The sequence below is a fragment of the Martes martes genome (assembly GCF_963455335.1).
Source record: "Martes martes genome assembly, chromosome: 11".
NCBI classification, from domain to species: Eukaryota; Metazoa; Chordata; class Mammalia; order Carnivora; family Mustelidae; genus Martes; species Martes martes.
Genome location: NC_137899.1, coordinates 9475750 through 9496330, shown reverse-complemented (window position 1 = coordinate 9496330; position 20581 = coordinate 9475750). Strand labels below are relative to the sequence as shown.

General features: G+C 37.4%; 1 protein-coding gene across 2 annotated transcripts in view; it reads right to left on the bottom strand.

Moving 5' to 3' along the window:
• The window catches only part of COA1 (cytochrome c oxidase assembly factor 1), a 95530-nt gene extending 75825 nt beyond the window's left edge, over positions 1–19705 (bottom strand). Inside the window, exon 1 of one of the 2 annotated variants that reach the window (XM_080819046.1) lies at positions 19654–19705. In XM_080819046.1, coding sequence (XP_080675172.1) covers positions 19654–19675 — 22 coding nt within the window. In that variant the 5' untranslated portion in view covers positions 19676–19705. The remainder of the gene's footprint in view (positions 1–19653) is intronic. The other variant, XM_080819047.1, reaches the window with a different exon arrangement.
• Positions 19706–20581: the final 876 nt, after the last annotated feature.

Here is a 20581-nt window from a genome sequence, read left to right as displayed (position 1 = left end):
CTTTCATCGTTTATATTCAGCCTAATATTGGAAATCCTACCCAGAGCAATTAGGCAAGAAAAAGAAACAAAAGGCATTCAAGTCAGAAAGGAGGAAGCTAACTGTCTCTCTCTCTGCAGATGACGTGATCATATATATATACACATATATATAGTCCTAAAACTATACCAAAAAACTGTTAAAACTAATCAACAAATTCAGTAAAGTTACAAAATACAAAATCAACATATAGACATCAATTGCATTTCTATACACTCACAATGAAATATCTAAAAAAGAATTAAACAGTCTCCTTTACAAGATCAGAAATAATAAAATACTCAGAACTACATTTAAACAAGAAGCTAAAAGATATGTATTCTAAAAATTATAAGGCACTAATGGAGAATATAGAAGACACAAATAAATGGAAATATACCGAGTTCATGAACTGAAAGATCTACTATTGGTAAAACAACCACACTACCTAATGCCATCTATAGTTTTAATGCAATCCCTATAAAAATTCCAATGGCATTTTGTACAGAAATGGAAAAACTTCTAAAAATCATATTAAACCACAAAAGAACCAAAAAAATTTTAGAACCAAAAAAAATTCTAAAAATTATATAAAACTACAAACCATCCTGAGAAGGAAGACCAAATCTGGAGGCATCAAATTTCCTGATCCCTATCTACAAAGTTATAGTAATCAAAACAATATAGTACTGGCATAGAAACAGAAACACAGACCAGTGGAGCAAAATAGAGAACCCAGAAATAAACCCATGCATTTTTGACCAACTAACATTTGACAAGGGAGCCAAGAATAAACAATGGGAAAAAGACAGTCTCTTTAATAAATGTTGTTGGAAAATCATATTCATGAGCAAAAGAATGAAATCTGAACATTATCTTACATCACTCACAAAAATTAACCCAGAAATGGAGTAAAGACTTAAATACAAGACTGTAAGCCATTTAACTCCTAGAAGAAACCAGAAGGCAAAAAGCTCCTTAACATTCATCTTGGCAATGATATTGAAAATATGACATCAAAAGCAACAAAAGAAAAAAAAGATCACTAAATGGGGCTATATCAAACTAAAAAGCTTCTGCACAGCAAACAAAACATGAAACAGAATCTAAAGGAAATCTACAGAATGGCAGAAAATATTTGCAAATGATACATCACATAAGAATTAATATCCAAAATATATAAGGAACTCATACAACCCAATAGCAAAAAGCAAGTAATCTGATTAAAAGCTGGGCAAAGGACCCAAAAAGACATTGTTCCAAAGAAAACATAAATGGCTAACTAGTACATGAGAAGATACTCACCATCTCTAATCAGAAAGAAATGGAAATCAAAACCACAATGAAATATAAGCTCACATCTGTTAGGATAGCTATTATCAAAAAATAAAAGAGATAAATGCTGGGGAGAATGTGGAGAAAGTGAACCTTTATGTACTTTCAGTAGAAATACAAACTGGTACAGAACTATGGGAAACAGTATGGAGGTTCCTCAGAAAATTAAAAATAGGACTACCATACAATATAGCAATCTTACTTCTGGGAGTATACCCAATGGAAATAAAATCACCATGTCAAAGAGATACCCACACTCCCATGTTCATTAAAGTATTATTCACAATAGCCAAGATATAGAAATAACTTATGTGTCTATCAAATGAATGAACAGATAAGGTGGATAAGGAAAATGTGATATATATTATACATACATGTGACATATGTGTGGTGTATACATGTGATGTTATATATATTACACACGTATTTCTGATGTGTGACATATTTATCATATATATGTACCAAACTCTCAATGGACCTTGAGAGTATTATGAAGTGAAACAAGCTAGAGGAAAAACACTTACTGTATTGTATCACTAAATGTGGAATCTAAAAGAGTCAAACTCATAGAAACAGAGTAGAATGGTGTTTGCCAGGGGCTGGGGAGTGGGTGAAATGGGGAGATGTTAGTCAAGGGGTACAAACTGCCAGTTATAAATAAATTCTGGGGATCTTACATACAGAATGGTGACTACAGTTAACAATACTGTATTATATACTTGGAAGTTGCTAAGAGTGGATCTCAAGTGTTCTCACCACACACCCATACATAACTGGTAATTATATTAGGTGATGGAGGTATTAATCTTATAGTAATCATTTCAAAATATATGTATTGCATATCTTGAACTTAATATATACCTTAAACAGATATGTTGTATACATCACATCACATTATCTTAAACTTACAAAATGTTACCTGTCAACTATATTTCAATAAACCTTGGGGAAAAAAGTCAAAGACCTTAAAAAAGAAATATAAAATAAATGCCAAATTAAAAAATCCTTGTAAAAATTGAAATACTATGAATTATTAGAAATTAACATTCTTCAAGTGCAATTTTAAAACATACCATGCATTATTGTCCTGTTCAGTAGTCTTTCATGATAAATATTTCAGTTGTCCAAAAAAAATTTTTTCCCAGATGCCAAAAATTTTCATTCATTTTGACATTGGTGAAATTCAGAGTGTATCAAAAAGCATCAAACTGAGTGTTAGGGTACATGTTCCTGAATATAAACTCCTTCATTTTTTTAAATGATAAACTATTTCATCTGCTTACTCTGATTTTGGTTTTGCCTTTGAAATCAATATTGCTTTTATTAATTCAGATTTTAGATTAAGTTCTCATTTCATATTAGAGTATTCCACAAAAAACTCATATCTCCTTTGCTTTGCAACTCCTTTGTATTTACAAAAAGAAAAAAATCTACAGGCTATAGTGAATGGTCTAAAATTGAAAACACAAGCAAACATTACTAGATAATATTTATATACACAACATTGAGATCTCACAGCAAGGTTAACAGTACTACCCAGAATAACATATTATAACTGCCAATTTACAGATTTCTTTTGCTCCCTAACTTGTTATTCTTGGAATACCGCTCGTAGGCTTTACCTGAAGTATACTATACATATAAACTTCTTAATATTTATTTTCTTGGTAAGAGTAACTCATTGTTAGCAAGAGAGCATGAAAACATAGAAGATGTATACTATAAAAAAAAAAGATTTATACTATAAGTAAAGCTGACAGATTAGATCATGACGCATTCCTGCTAGAAGTTCCAGTCTCAGTTCCCAGAAAAACGTACCTTTTCTTTCTACTCATTTTGTCAGCATATCCTGCTCTTCCTTTCCAGTTGATATTAGCAGAGCTTCTAGAATCAATAGTATCCAATAATACTGCTTGCTGAGCTTTGATTCTCAGGCACATCTAAAGTCTTCTCTGTTTTCCTGACTTTTTAAAGACTTTCTCAGGATCTGAGATTGAATAAGTACACAAATTTCCTGAGAAACATTAGAAATGCTTTCTCATATGGAGATGCTATTTTATCCAGAGGTCATCTGCTTTGAACCTTCAGAATTTGTCCCAAGGTAAACATCATCCCTTGGGAGAATTACCTCTCAGAAACAGTCACCCAATCTTCCTTATTTTGCCTCCCTTGTATCCCCATTTCCAGTCATTCCTGGCATTACCAATTCTTGAGGTGTCTGTGGATTTATAGGATATTTATGATAGGTTTCAGTTTTTCCTTCTGCTAACTTAGAATTCATGAGTCCTTGGTGTTTATGTTAATTTCCACTTATTCTTTGGCTTTTCACTTTTCCAAATTGTATCATTACTGCCTCCTTCCCTAATGGTCTTGTGCTTTGGGGCTTTACAACAAGTTTTAGTGGGATTTTAATGAGGAACAAGATGAAAAGGTCAATCTACCATCAAAATCCCATAGAAATCTCCATTATTAACAAGTATCTTAAGTGATTCTGAAGCACATGATCCCCAAGTCAAACTTGCAACACCGACCCAGAGAATATTCAGTAGAAAGTGCCCAGAACAGTGAACACACTATAAATAACTGACGAACCTAAGGATGTTTACTATATATATATGTGTGTGTGTGTGTGTGTGTGTGTATGTATGTGTGTGTGTGTGTGTGTGTATATAGATATATATATATATATATATATATATATAAAAAATCCTGGGAGCTAACATAGCTACTTCAACAGCTAAAGAGTTGGGAAAGAAAAGTTAGACTTGTTCTATATGCCTCTAAGGAAAATTATAATCAGCATGAGAAAACCACAGGCCAGAGATTTGTACAAAATAGAAAATAACTTCTTAACAAATAGAAATATCCTAAGAAGAAATCAACTGTCTTAGGAAACAAGAAACTCAAGCATCTCAAGCCACCCAACTCTTATGTACTCAGGATGCCACTAATAGCACCTAGGACCTAGATGGCTGTATGGTACTACTGGTTGCTGTGGCAAGGCTAACACGTCAAAAGACAAAATTAATGCACAATTAAATGCCAGAATGGATGAGATTACAAAACTAACATCATTTTAAGCAAACTGAGAAAGAGCTATCAAATATCCACACCTGAAATATAACAGGTAATGACTGCTAGTGCTAAATTTCCTTCTCTCCATTGGAATATAATTTTTCTCCCCCACGCAGGATCAGCACTCAGGTGTGCAATTACCCCTATATTTAATTTGAAAAGTTGAAAAGTGGCATAGCAATGGGTTTCTGATTGCTATAAAAATGTCCCATGAGCCACAAACCTTAATAGGTTACTAAGCCTCTTTTTCTTTACCTAAAATGTAGGTTGGCTTAAAAACAAGTCTCCGTGGAAAAACGGGAACCCTCCTACACTGTTGGTGGGAATGCAAGCTGGTGCAACCACTCTGGAAAACAGCATGGAGGTTCCTCAAAAAGTTGAAAATAGAGGTACCCTATGACCCAGCAATGGCACTACTGGGTATTTACCCTAAAGACACAAATGTAGTGATCCGAAGGGGCCCGTGTCCCTGAATGTTTATAGCAGCAATATCCACAATAGCCAAACTATGGAAAGAACCTAGATGTCCATCAACAGATGAGTGGATAAAGAAGATGTGGTATATATATATACAATGGAATACTACGCAGCCATCAAAAGAAATGAAATCTTGCCATTTGCGACGACATGGATAGAACTAGATAGAACTAGATAGAACTATTTTGCTTAGCAAAATAAGTCAATCGGAGAAAGACAACTATCATATGATCTCCCCGATATGAGGAAGTGGAGATGCAACATGGGGGTTTGGGAGATAGGAAAAGAATAAATGAAACAAGATGGGATCAGGAAGGAGACAAACCATAAGAGACCCTTAATCTCACAAAACAAACTGAGGGTTGCCAGGGGGAGGGAGGTAGGGAGAGGGTGGTTGGGTTATGGACACTGGGGAGAGTATGTGCTATGGTAAGTGCTGTGAAGCGTGTAAACCTGGCGATTCACAGACCTGTACCCCTGGGGCTAATAATACATTATATGTTAATTAGGAAAAATAAATTAAATTTTTTAAAAAAAGGTTAAAAAAGGAGTTTCTACTAAAACAAACAAACAAACAAAATAACAAGTCTCCCTGGGGCACCTGGGTGGCTCAGTGGGTTAAGCCTCTGCCTTTGGTTCAGGTCATGATCTCAGGGTCCTGGGATCGAGTCCCACATCAGGCGCTCCGTTCAGCAGGGAACCTGCTTCCCCTCTCTCTGCCTGTTTGTGATCTCTCAATCTACCAAATAAATAAATAAAATCTTTTTTCAAAAAAGTCACATTTCTACTTTGAGAACATCATGATCACTCATGATCAATTTGCAGTTTGCTTTGCCTCTCTTTGGGTTATACCTTAAGATATCTTCCACCTCCTTTAAGTTACTGATAAAAATGATCTTGCTTTATACGTTCTGCATCTTGAAAGCACTATAATTTTTGTTAAATATACATTAGGAAATACATGTAATAATGAAGAAGACAAGGAGGTAGAATACTTGTAATTTTTACATCTGTAAATAAAGGTTTTTTTCAAGTTTGTTTCATAAAGGTGTGCATGTTTTTTCTATGTATGTAATCTCTCTACTTGGTATTTTGGAAAAATTCTGGGTTTTTTTGAAATAAGGGGAAGAGTCACTTTGACTTTGAAACTCATTCTCCTTTTAAAAATGCCATTTTTTGTTTTGTTTTTTGATCATCAAGGATGATAATTTTAGGTTAAACATTCCAGATGCACTGATCTTTGGAAGGAAGACTTTGTCTCAAGTCCTACACTCACCACGAATATTGAAACTATCTCATGATATTATATGGGGTTTTTTGGTTTGTGTTTGATACAAATGAATTTGTTTACTAAATATTAAGTTGATAAATAAGTATAAATCTCATGAACTGAGATGGAGCTATACTCACTGAAATGATTTTTTTTTTAATTAAAATTTATTCTACTTTTGAAGAGAAAATTGTGAACATAAAAAGTGACTGTAATTTAAATATTGACTCTGGGGGTTTTTGTGTTTTTTTTGTTTTGTTTTGTTTTTTATTTATTTTACAGGGATCACAAGTAGGCAGAGAGGAAGGCAGAGAGAGAGGAAGGGAAGCAGGCTCCCCGCTGAGCAGAGAGCCTGATGCAGGGCTCGATCCCAGGACCCTGGAATCATGACCTGAGTCGAAGCAAGAGGCTTTAACCCACTGAGCCACCCAGGCACCCCTGAGTGTTTTAAGTGAAGACATAATTAAGAGATTTTTAGTAACCTCTAGAAATGTTTAATTTAATGCCTTTTAAATCTATAGAATTGAATATAAGCTTAAATTTTTTTTTAAAAAGTTAACTCAAAACTCTGCAAACATTTTAAACATTTGAAAATAAATATAAAAATATGGAGAAATACTTTTATTCACAGATTGTTTTGCTAGGGCTATTATAAGAGTATGATAAGTTCTGAAACAGATGCAAAAAAAAATTTTTTTTAGAGTTAAATGTTAATTCTTGTTTTCCTACTTCCAAATTCATTCTATGAAGCCAGCATTACCCTGATACCAAATCTTTAGTGGATAAAGAATCCACTAAAAAGGAGAACTACAGGCCAATGTCCCTAGTGAACATAAATGTAAAAATTCTCAATAAAATACTAGCAAACTGAATTCAAAAATACATTAAAAGATGTCATTATGGGGGCACCTGGGAGGCTCAGTTGGTTAAGCGTCTCCCTTCAGCTTAGGACATGATCCCAGGGTCCTGAGATCAAGCCCCACATTGGGTTCCTTGCTCAGCGGGGAGTCTGCTTCTACCTCTCCTGCTCTCCTCCCCCCATTTGGGCTCCCTCTCCCTCACTCACTCTCTCTCTCAAATAAATAAATAAAGGTTTTAAAAAATAAAGATATCATTATGCACCACGAACAAGTGGGATTTATTCCTGCCCTACAAGAATGATTCAATATACACAAATCAATAAATGCAACACATCATATCAATAAGATAAAGGATAAGAACCATATGATCATTTCAATAGCCACAGGGGAAAAAAATTGATAAAAAACAATATCCATTCGTGACAAAAACCTTCAACAAAGTAGGTTTAGAGGGAACATGCCTCAACATAATAAAGGCCACAAATGAAAAACCTACAGCAAACACCATCCTTAATGGGGAGTAACTAAGAGCTTTTCCTCTAAGGTTAGGAAGAAGACGAAGATGTCCACTCTCACCACTTTTAATCAACATAGTAGTGGAAGTCCTTGCCACAGCAATCAGAACACAAATCAATCAATAAATAAAAGGAATTCAAGTCAATAAGGAAGAAATCAAATTTCCCATCTTTGCAGATGACATAGTACAGTACAGAGAAAACTCCAAAGACTCTACCAAAAAAGTGCAAGGACTGATAAACGAACTCAGTAAAGCTGCAGGATACAAAAATCAATGCACAGAAACCTGTTGCATTTCTATACAACAATAATTAAATGGCAGGAGAAAAATTAAGAAAACAATCTCATTTACAATTGCATCAAAAATAGTAAGATAACCTAGGAATAAACCTAGCCAAAGAGATAAAAGATCTATAGTCTGAAAACTATAAAACACTGATGAAAAAATTTCAAGACAACATAAAAAAATGGAAAAACATTCTATACTCATGGATTAGAAGAACAAATATTGTTAAAATGTCTATACTACCCAAAGCAATCTACATATTTAATGTAACCCCTATCAAAATACCAAAAACATTTTTCACAGAGTTAGAACAAACAATCCTAAAATTCGTACGGAACCACAAAAGACCTCAGACAGTCAAAGCAAAGCAATCTTAAGAAAAACTGGAAACATTACAATTCTGGACTTCAAGGTATATTTCAAAGCTGTAAGCAATCAAAACAGTATGGTACTGGCACACACACACACAAAATATGCATAGGTCAAAAGAACAGAATAGAAAACCCAGAAATAACCCACAAGTATATGGTCAATTAATCTTCAACAATGCAGAAAAGAATGTCCAGTGGGAAAGAGTCTCTTTTGTTGTGAAAACTGGACAGCAACATGCAAAAGAATGAAACTGGACCACTTTCTTAAACCCTACACAAAGGAAATTCAAAATGGATTAACGACCTAAATGTGAGACCTAAACCCGTAAAAATCCTAGAAGAGAACACAGGTAGTAAATTCTTTGACATGGGCTGTATCAGTTTCTTTCTAGATATGTCTCCTGAGGCAAGGGAAACAAAAGCAAAAATAAACTCGGCAGAGGCTCTGCTTCTCCCTCTACTCACCACTCGTGATCTCTCACTGTATGTCTTTCTCAAATAAATAAAACCTTAAAAAAAAAAAAAAGGCATCACAATCTTTGTTATTATAACCTACTATATAGTACCACAGTGCCACCTGTTGGAAAATATCATTAAGAAAATGTTTTTATTCCTCATAGAGTTTGTGAGGAAATTTGTGAATTTCTGAAAGTACATGAAAAGTAACCACGTTGATTTTACACTTTCTTGCCCACCACTTGATAAAAACTATTACTGAAGAGTCTGGTCCCTGATTTTGTATCTGACTCCCAGGAGATACCTGTTGATTGCCTGGCTCCAGGGGCAATGAGAGCTTACATTTCCCGGGTCCCATAGGACCATAATAATTAGAAACATATCTTGGTAGGCCACCACCCCCAGGACACTACCTAGAGAGCAAACTGAAACATGTCCCTTGCCTCTTCACGAAGGGCCTACTTGGTAGTCCTGAAGCTTCAGATTTGGCACATATCTGAGGGTGACACAAGTACTCTTAAGAAACAAGCTGAAGGGGGTGCCTGGGTGGCTCAGTGGGTTAAAGCCTCTGCCTTCAGCTCAGGTCATGATCCCAGGATCCTGGGATCGAGCCTCACATCGGGCTCTCTGCTCAGCAGGGAGCCTGCTTCCTCATCTCTCTCTGCCTGCCTCTCTGCCTACTTGGGATCTCTGTCAAATAAATAAATAAATAAAAATCTAAAAAAAAAAAAAAAAGAAAGAAAGAAACAAGCTGGAGAACACCATTTTTACACTCTCCCTATGCCTTGCTACAACTCACTAGTATTTCCCAGAAAGTTTACATTCATCTGCTTTTTGTGACTCTTGGCAAGGGGACACTTCCAGACTGGCTGGCTCTGGTAGCCAGCAGGACTTAGATTAGTGGTCCCACAAGACTCTCCTTATGTATCTATATCTGCATACTTTAAAAGCTACTGCCTGAGAGTCTGGCTTCAAAACAATCACCTGAATCAAGCTGCTGAGGTCCTCCCTTTTGGCACACTGGTCTTAGATACTCTCAACTACTGGGAGCTACTAAGAATAAAATGGGCTACTTGGGCAATCGCAAAGATTTGAGAGACAACTATGACCTAGGGTAAAGGCTGAACAACAAGGTTCATCTCATACACAAGGCTGACACTTCAAAACTGAGGAACGCAGGTGTTTCACCTAATGTATAGAAACTAACCAGAGAGTTAAGCAAGCAAAGAGAAGAAACAGAGGAATATGCTCCAAATTAAAGAACAAGACTGCAAAAAACAAAACTTAATAAAACAGAGGTAAGTAATTCACCTGATAAAAGGGTTCAAAGTAAGGCTCATAAATGTCATAAAGATGCTAACCAAATTCAGAAGAATGGACAAACACAATGAGAATTTCAACAGAGGTAGAAAATATAAGAAAATTCCAAAAAGAAATCAAAGAATTTAAAAATACAATAATGAAACTGAAACATATTCTACAGGAGTTTAACAGCATATTAAATGAAGCAGGAGAGAGGACCAGTCAACTTGCAGACAGGGCAGAGGAACTCACCCACTAAGAGCATCAAAAAGAAAAAAATAAATGAAAAAAAGGGATTAAGGGATTTCTCGAACATCAAGTAGACTAGCATTTGCATTGTAAGAGTCCCAGAAAGAACACAAAGTGAAAGGGGCAGAAAATTTACTTGAAGAAATAAGGGAAAACTTATGTAACCCAAGAAAAGAAACATCCAGATCCATGAAGCAGAGAGTTTCAAATAAACGAAACCCAAAGAGATCCACATCAAGATATAATTAAATGTCAAAAGTTAACAACAAGAAGAGAATCTAAAAGGAGCAAAAGAAAAATTCATTATACAACAAGGAAGCCCCCCCATAAGGTTATCAGCAGATTTTGCAACGGGAACTTTGTAGGCCAGCAAAAAGTGTCACAATATGTTCAAAGTGCTAAAAGAAAAACATTTCCAATCAAGAATACTCTACCTAGCAAAGTCATCACTCAGAATTGAAGGAAAGATAAAAAGTCTTCCAGACAAGCTAAAGCTAAAAGAATCCATTGCCACTAAGCTGGCTTTACAACAAACATTAAAGAGATTTCTTTAAGCTGAAAATGAAGGGCATTAATTAAAAAAAACAAAAACAAAAACAAAAAAAAACACACACATGAAAGGATTAATCTCACTGAGAAAAGTAAGTATGTAGTAAAGGTAGAAGATTAATTACTTATAAAGCTAATGCGAAAGTTAAAAGACAAAAATATTAAAAATAACCATAACTAAGTAGTTAAGGAGTACACAAGATTAAGAGATGTAAAATGTATAATCAAAAACATAAATCATGGCAGAAAGGGTAAAAATGTGGAGCTTTAGAATGTATTTAAACTTGTTAACTTAAAATAAACTGTCATAAATATAAATTTTTAAATGTAAGCTTCGTGGTAACCACCAAGCAAAAACAGTAGACACAGATAATGAGAAAACAAAGCATACCACTAAAGAAACTTAACAAATCACTAAAGAGAGCAAGAGAAGAAAGGAACAGAAGAACTATAAAATAGTCAGAAAACAATTAAAATAGCAAGAAGTACATGCCTATCAATCATCACTTTAAATGTAAATAGTCTAAATTTTCCATTAAAACACAAAGGGTGACTGAATGGATAAAAAACAAGACCTATCATTATTTGAAAATGCACATGAAACATTTCCCAGGCTAGATCACACGTTATACCACAAAACAAACCTCAACATTTAAGAAGTCTAAGATAATTCAAGTATCTTTTTTTGACCACAACACTATGAAACTAGAAACCAATATACGAAGAAAACTGGAAAGAACACCAACACATTAAGGCTAAACATGATACAAAACAACCAATAGGTCCTGAGGCAAATGAAAATGGAAACACAATGGTTCAAAATCTTAGGAATGCAGCAAAAGCAGTACCAAGAGAGAAGTTTATAGCAACATAGGTCTGGCCCATCTCAAGAAACAAGAAAAATTTCAAATAAACAATCTAATTATACACATAAAGAACACAGGGGGGGGGGGGGAAACAAAGCCCAAAGTTAATAAAAGGAAGGAAATAATAAAGATCAGGTTGAAAATAGTAAAGAGTTTAGAAAACACTAACAATGAAACCAAGAGTTGGTTCTTTGAAAAGACAAATTGATAAACCTTTAGCCAGACTCATCAAGAAAAGAGAACTAAAATAAAATCAGAAATGAAACAGAAGTTATAACCCACGCCACAGAAACACAAAGGATTATGAGATTACTATAAATAATTATGTGCCAAAAAACTGGACAACCTAGAAAAACATACATTTTTCCAAAATGGAATCAGGATGAAATAGAAAGTCTAAACAGACTGATTATTAGTGATGAAATTGAATCAGGATTCAAAAACTCCCAACAAGTAAGTCCCAGACCAGATGGCTTCCCTGTGAATTCCACTAAACATTTAAAGATCAAATTATTCCAAAAATTCAAAGAAGAAATGGTTCCAAATTCATTTTTAAGGCCAGCATTACCCTTATACCAAAACCAAAGGCAGCACAAAAAGAAAAAAAAAGAAAGAAATTACAAAGAATATCCTTGATGAACATGGCAAAAATATCCTCAACAAAGTATTAGTAAACTGAATTCAACAACACACTGAAAGGATTATTCACCATGATCAAATGGGATTTATTCCAGGGATGTAAGGATGGTCCAAAATCCACAAATAAATCAACAATGATAAATCACATTAAGAAAATAAAAGGCAAAAATCATACAATCAGGGGCACCTGGGTGGCTCAGTGGGTTAAAGCCTCTGCCTTCATCTCAGGTCATGGTCTCAGGGTCCTGGGATCGAGCCCCACATTGGGCTCTCTGCTCTGTGGGGAGCCTGCTTCCTCCTCTCTCTCTCTCTGTCTGCCTCTCTGCCTACTTGTGATCTCTGTCAAATAAATAAATAAAATCTAAAAAAAAAAAAAATCATACAATCATCTCAATAGAAGCAAAAAAAAAAAAAAGCATGTGACGAAATTCAACATCCATTCATGATAAAAACCTAACAAAGTGGGTATAAAGGGAATATGCCTCAACATAATAAAGTCCATTTCTGCAAAACACACACCGCTAACACGATACTCCATGGTAAAAGCTGAAAGCTCTTTCTCTAAGATAGAGAGCAAGACAGGGATTTCTACTCCATGGATGCCTACTCCAGTGGATGCCATTTTTATGTAACATAGTATTAGAAGTCCTAGCCACAGCAATTAGACAAGAAAAATCCATAAATGGCATCCAAACTGGTAAAGAAGTAAAACTGTCACTATTTGTAACTGACATGATATTACATATAGAAAACCCTAACGACTACACACACAAAAAAACTATTAGAATAAAGTAATTCAGTAAAATTTCAGAACACAAAACTAATATACAAAAATGTTGCATTTCTATGCACTAATAATAAACTAGCACAAAGAGAAATTAAAAAAAAAATCCCACTTACAATTCATTATAAAGATAAAATGCCAAAGTCAAGGAATAAATTTATCCAAAGGAGTGAAAGACTTGTATTCTGAAAACTAACAGGTGAGTGAAATTGAATGACACAAATAAATGAAAAGATATTCCATAATTATGGACTGGAAAATTAATATTGTTAAAATGTCCATACTACCTAAAGCAACCTACAGATTCAATGCAATGTCATCAAAATACAAATTATATTTTTCACAGAACCAGAACACATAATCCCAAAAGTTGTATGGAACCACAAAAGACCCTGAATATCCACAGCAATCTGGATAAAGAATAAATATGGAGGGGCGCCTGGGTGGCTCCAGTGGGTTAAGCCTCTGCCTTTGGCTCAGGTCAAGGTCTCAGGGTCCTGGGATTGAGCCCCACAACAGGTTCTCTGCTCAGCGGGAAGCCTGCTTCCCCCACCCCCTGCCTGCCTCTCTACCTACTTGTGATCTCTATGAAATAAATAAATAAAATATTTTTAAAAATCATTTATTAAGAATAAAGCTGGAAGTATCACAATCTCAGATTTCAAATTGTATTACACAGCTACAGTAATCAAAACAGTACAGTACTTGCACAAAAACAGAGACACAGGTCAGTGGAACAGAAATGAGCACAGAAATAAAGCCAAACTTATATGGTAAATTAGTGTATGACAAAGGAGGCAAGATCACACAGTGGGGAAACAAGTCTCTTCAACAGAGAGTAAACTGGTGCTGGGAAAATTGGACAGTCACATGGAAAAGAATGAAATAAATTATATGTATCACTGTACCATTATTTTTTCAAGTATTCCCCTAATGTTGAAACTGTACATTTTGCGCGTATTGAGATCCCTCTGAATAACTGTGACCTCCCTGGGACCAATGGGGAAATGTAGAAAAAAAGACAACAGTATACTCAACCAAACCCTAGAGAACTGAAATTACCTGCTGCCTGCTAGACCCTCCCTAATACCTCCTCCAATTGCAATGTCTTTCACAAACTCCTCAATATTCTCTCATCATTGTTACAGCCCATACCCCACAGTAAACAGCAACTTCCCATTCTTTGCTAATATATATCATAGATATTCCTGCACGTATCAAAAGCAGCAGTATTCACAGCACACCAGAGTAATTACCAAAGTATGCATCTAGAGCAACAGAGTAATAACAGAGTAATCCAGATCTTAGAACTATACGAGTACACAAAATCACCTCCATTTTAGAGTCTGACATGATGGATAACATTATGCTCCCAGACATTAAAAACAGAGTAAATTTAAAAAAACAAGAGCATTAACTATAAAGAAGTTTTGAATTTGAGAAATTCAGGTAAACCTTTCATTTAGTCTGAATTCCAATAATTTTAATAAGCTCAAAGAGTCCCATGTCATAAGATAAGAACTTCTATATTCCTTTGATTAGGAGATGGCTCTTTGAATTTATATTTATAGAAAAGTAAACATGATCACATATGCCTAAATTATACCATTCTTTTAAATTTCATATTTTCTGTGAATGACAAAAGCCACTGAAATGTATGGGCAGTTGCTCAAAAAAATTAAACAGAGAATCATTCTATGATCCAGTAATTCCACTTCTGGGTACACACCCAAAAGAACACAAACAGATATCTGTGTACCAGTGCTCATAACACTGCTATTCACAAAAGCCAAAAGATAGAAACAACCCAAATGTCTATCAATAGGTAAACAAAATGTGATATAAACATACAGAGGAATATTATTCAGCCTTTAGAAGGAAGGAAATTCTGCAAAATACGACAACATGGATGAACCTTAAAGACATTATGCTATATGAAATAAACCCGATATAAAAGGACAAATACTGTATGATTCCATTTATATGAGGTACTTGGAACAGTCAAACTCAGAGACAAAAAAGTGGTTGTCAACAACTAGAGAGGGGGCAAAACAGAGTTAGTATTTAATGAGAACAGGATTTCAGTTTGGAAGATAAAAGTTCGGGAGAGGATGGTGGTGATGGTCGCACAATAACATAAATGTACGTAAGGTCACTGAATTGTACATGTAAAAATGTTTAGAATGCTAGATTTCATAGATATGTATATTTCACTGCCATTTTTTTAAAAAACCTGAGGCAGGGAAATACAAATCAAAACCACAATGAGATACCACCTCACACCAGTCAGAATGGCTAAAATTAACAAGTCAGGAAATGACAGATGCTGGCAAGGATGCAGAGAAAGGGGAACCCTCCCACACGGTTGGTGGGAATGCAAGCTGGTGCAACCACTCTGGAAAACAGCATGGAGGTTCCTCAAAAAGTTGAAAATAGACCTACCCTATGACCCAGCAATGGCACTACTGGGTATTTACCCTAAAGATACAAATGTAGTGATCCGGAGGGGCACGTGCCCCTGAATGTTTATAGCAGCAATGTCCACAATAGCCAAACTATGGAAAGAACCTAAATGTCCATCAACAGATGAATGGATAAAGAAGAGGTGGTATATATATATACAATGGAATACTATGCAGCCATCAAAAGAAATGAAATCTTGCCATTTGTGACGACGTGGATGGAACTATCCACGGAGAAAGACAACTATCATATGATCTCCCTGATATGAGGAAGTGGAGATGCAACATGGGGGGTTGGAGGGTAGGAAAAGAATAAATGAAACGAGATGGGATCGGGAAAGAGACAAACCATTAAGAGACCCTTCATCTCACAAAACAAACTGAGGGTTGCCAGGGGGAGCGGGATAGGGAGAGGTTGGTGGGATTATGGACATTGGGGAGGGTATGGGCTATGGTGAGTGCTATGAAGTGTATAAACCTGGCAATTCACAGACCTGTACTCCTGGGGCTAATAATACATTATATGTTAATAAAAAAACACACACACACCTAAAAAAAAAAAAAAAACTGAGGCAAACTTTGAGTCAAAAAATAAAAGAGTCCTCCTAACAAATCAGGTCAAAGATTAATAATTAAGCCTCGGACACTGTATGTAAAATTGAGATACAACTTTTTCTAGGGAGCTCTGTTATATAGCTTTACTCAGTTTCTCAAAATGTTCAGAGATCCTAAAAATACTTTTTTACCACTACCTTTAATCCAATGAAATGAGAAAAATATGAAAACAATTTAATAGGATTTTATAAAACTACTATCACCAGCATGCCCCAATCAATATAGAACCAGCATAGTTACATTCAAGCTCTGCACACATAAAATCTTCAAATATACTTCTGCTAATATGAGGTAAGTACCTACTATTTGATGACCAACTGTCCAATATGGCTTTCACAAATCTAATGCAGTATTTTAACATGAATAAGAGAATATGGGAATAGCTTCTAGGAGTATGTTTGAAATACAAAATTAAATGAATGAATAAAACTAAAGCAGATTATAGTGTATTTTTCAAGTCAGAGAGATAGGGAGGCACCAGTGTCCAAAAGAATGAAAGTTATAACATTAAATACAGTACCAGGGCTCAGACATCAAATTAACCAGTATCAGTTTATAAAATACCCATAATTTAAGAATAGCATCCCAAACTGCCACCTAGAGGCCTTTTATAGGAAAAAACTGACAGTCCTGACAACACAAAAATGCAAAACATTAGTATAGTATAATATTAGTATTAGTATGTGATCTCTGTCAAATAAATAATTTTTTAAAAAATCATTTATTAAGAATAAGAAGGTACAAAACAGAGTTAACAGGCAAACAGACCAAAAATACCTGCCACATATCTAACAGTCAATAAGAACAGTCAATTCTCCACACAAAGAATTCCTATCAATCAATAAGGAAAAGACAAAACTCAGTAAGGAATGGGCAAATTATGTAAACCGTTTCCCCCTGCTTCAGTTTTCAACTCCTTAAGATGCTGCTCACAGGTTCTTCACATCATGTTTTCCTGGATCTGATGTTCTACACATTAAAGTTGTTGTTCAAATGACTCTGAATTACCCCACACACACCTGTAACCTGGTCTTCAGGAAGAGTGAAAATTAACCTCGTGAACTTTTCATTTAAAGGAATTACATCGGGGCGCCTGGGTGGCTCAGTTGGTTAAGCAGCTGCCTTCGGCTCAGGTCATGATCCCAGCGTCCTGGGATCGAGTCCCACATCGGGCTCCTTGCTCCGCGGGGAGCCTGCTTCTCCCTCTGCCTCTGCCTACCACTCTGTCTGCCTGTGCTCGCTCGCTCTCTCTCTAACAAATAAATAAATTTAAAAAAAATTAAAAGGAATTACATCGGGGCGCCTGGGTGGCTCAGTGGGTTAGAGCCTCTGCCTTCGGCTCAGGTCATGATCTCAGGGGCCTGGGATCGAGCCCTGCATCGGGCTCTCTGCTCAGCAGGGAGCCTGCTTCCCCCTTCTCTCTCTGCCTGCCTCTCTGCCTACTTGTGATCTGTCATCAAATAAATAAACAAAATCTTTTTTAAAAAAAAGGAATTACGTCATAACCTACAAGACTGTCATATGACTTGTACCTGGAATACATAAAGAACTCTTATAGGGGCACCTGGCTAACTCAGTCGTTGAAGCATGCAACTTTTCATCTTAGGGTTATGAGATGAGTCTCAACATTAGTTGTAGAGATTACTTAAAAATAAAATCTTAGGGCGCCTGGGTGGCTCCATTGGTTAAGCCACTGCCTTCCACTCAGGTCATGATCCCGGACTCCCGGGATCGATCCCTGCACTGAGCTCCCAGCTCTCTGGGGAGTCTGCGTCTCCCTCCGACCTTCTCCCCTCTCATGCTCTCTCACTGTCTCTCTCTCAAATAAATAAATAAATAAAATCGTTTTTAAAAAAATTTCTCTCTCCTCTCCCTTTGTCCCTTCTGCTTGTACTCTCCCTCTCAAATAAATAAATAAATAAATCCTTAAAAAAAATCTTCTCTAAAAAAAAGGAACTCTAACAATTCCATGATGAAAAGACAAATAATCTAATTTTTAAAATGGGCAAAGGATATGAATAGACATTTCTCCAAATATATACAAATAGCTGATAGCACATGAGAAGACCTTGCTCAGCATCATTACCCATCAAGGAAATGCAAATCAAAACAATGAGACACGGTTCACACCCACTAGGATGGCTAGAATTTTTTTTTTTTAAACCACTGGAATTTTTTTAATTTAAACTCAATTAGCCAACATACAGTACATACTTAGGTTTCAGATGTAGCGTTCAATAATTTATCAGTTGTGTACAACACCCAGGGTCACGTCACATAGGATGGCTAGAATTAAACAAACAAACAAACAAAAAAACAGGCAATGAGGGGCGCCTGGGTGGCTCACTGGTTTAAGCCTCTGCCTTCGGCTAGGGTCATGATCTCAAGGTCCTGGGATTGAGTCCCACATCGGGCTCTCTGCTCAGTGGGGAGCCTGCTTCCTCCTCTCTCTCTCTCTCTGCCTACTTGTGATCTCTGTCAAATAAAATCTTAAAAAAAAAAAAAACAGGCAATGAAAAGTATTGGCAACGATATGAAGAAATCAGAACCTTCATATACTGCTGATGGGAATATAACATGGTACAGCTGCTTTGGAAAACAACCTGGCAGTTCCTCAAAGTGGGAAACATAGACCATGCCCCAGCAATTCTAATCTTAGGTATATACCTAGGGAGAGTTGACTGAAAAACTCAGCATTAGCAAGACGTTGAAAGGTCTGGAAGTCAGGCTAAAGAATCTGTATTCCCCTGGAAGGTCAGGAAGATTCTGAGCACGGGAATAACATAATCAGATCTGTGTTTTGTACGTGCAAAATTTAAGCAGAGTCGTTACTTCTGTACAAAGGTGAAACAGAGCAATAAAATGCCTTAAACGTATAGCAATACCCCACCGGTAAGAATGAGATTCAAGAAGAACCAAGTATTAAAATGTAAGAATCTTTGTGGATTTTTAATGCTATACACAACCCACTGACTGACACTCACACATGCACGGATGTCCTGTCCCTAACACCAAAAATGATTTCTATCGCCAGAACCCTGCAGGGAGTGCAAGGGCGACGGGGACAAAAATCACGACGACCGCTCTCAGGAAACTCTCTTCCGCAGTCATCCTGGCAGGGTCTCCCTCACACTGTGGTAACTCAGCACGGCCCGCAAGGCGCCCAATTCCACCCCTCAGAGGGGACCCCCAGCTCTTCACAAACGCGCTCTCACGAACGCTCCACACGGACGGCGGGGCAAGGTCACGGCCAGCTGCTACCCACCGCCCCGCAACCCCCCGGAAGGAGGGAGGAAGCACCTCGCAGCAACCCAAGGCGCGGAGCCCACCGAGAGCCCCCGACACCAAGCATACAGCGGGAAGGTCGCGACCGAGCGAAGGCGCGAGCCGCCAAGAGGCGACCCCTGAGGGCATTCCCCGGGCAGCAGCCCAAAGGAAGCGCAAACGCAGCCCCCACACTGCAGGAACAAACATTTCCAAAAGTAAAAGAGACCGGGACGCTTGGGGCGACGCGAAATCTAACCTGTCAGGCTTCTGAGCGGCATGCAGCGGAACGCAAGCGCCCTCCTTCCGGAGGCGGTAGAGTGGGCGGGAAAAGCCAGCCCGCCCGCACGCCGGCAAAGAGCAGTCGAGACTTCCGGTGCGTCCTCCTCGCAGGTGTAGAGCGTCGGGTCGCGCCGACTGAGCTGGGCTCCGGACCCTGGTAGGCGGAACCAGAGTCCCAGACCCGGATTTCCAGGTGGAGGTGGGGGGAGGGGGTTGTGGCTTCAGCGTCCCAGACGCTCCCACTCGCACCCGCACCCGCACCCGCACTTCAGAGCCCCTTTTTCCGCTTTCAGCGGCTCCTTAGCCCCCGGCATACATTCAGTCCAGCTGTGCTAGTGGAGGAAATTTAAACCACCGGTTTATGTGGCTCCTGCCGGGTTCGAGCGCTTTGGCTGACCTCCAAGGACTTGAAACCACCGACCATCGGGGTCTCGCTCTGGCTCTGAAGTCCATCTTGCCCCATTCTGCTGAGAAATTTGGCAACATTAAATTAACTTTTATTCACCAAATTTTTATTAAATGCCTACTGTGCTCCAGGGAATGCAAGGGGGTAAGAAAAAACAATGTAACCTAAGTTAAGTAATAAAATGAGGGGTGCCTGGGTGGCTCAGCGGGTTGAGCCTCTGCCTTCCACTCAGGTCATGATCCCAGGGTCCTGGGATCGAGCCCCGCATCGGGCTCTCTGCTCAGCGGGGAGCCTGCTTCCCCCTCCCTCTCTGCCTGCTGCTCTGCCTACTTGTGACCTCTCTCTCTCTGTCAAATAAATAAATAAAATTTTTTAAAAAAATTTTAAGTAATGAATAATAACAGAATTTATCTGGTACATTTGTTATGAGGATGTAAAGCGCTTAGTTAGGTAGGGTCTGGCACCTTGTAAGTCATCAATGAACGTTAGCTATCCTTAT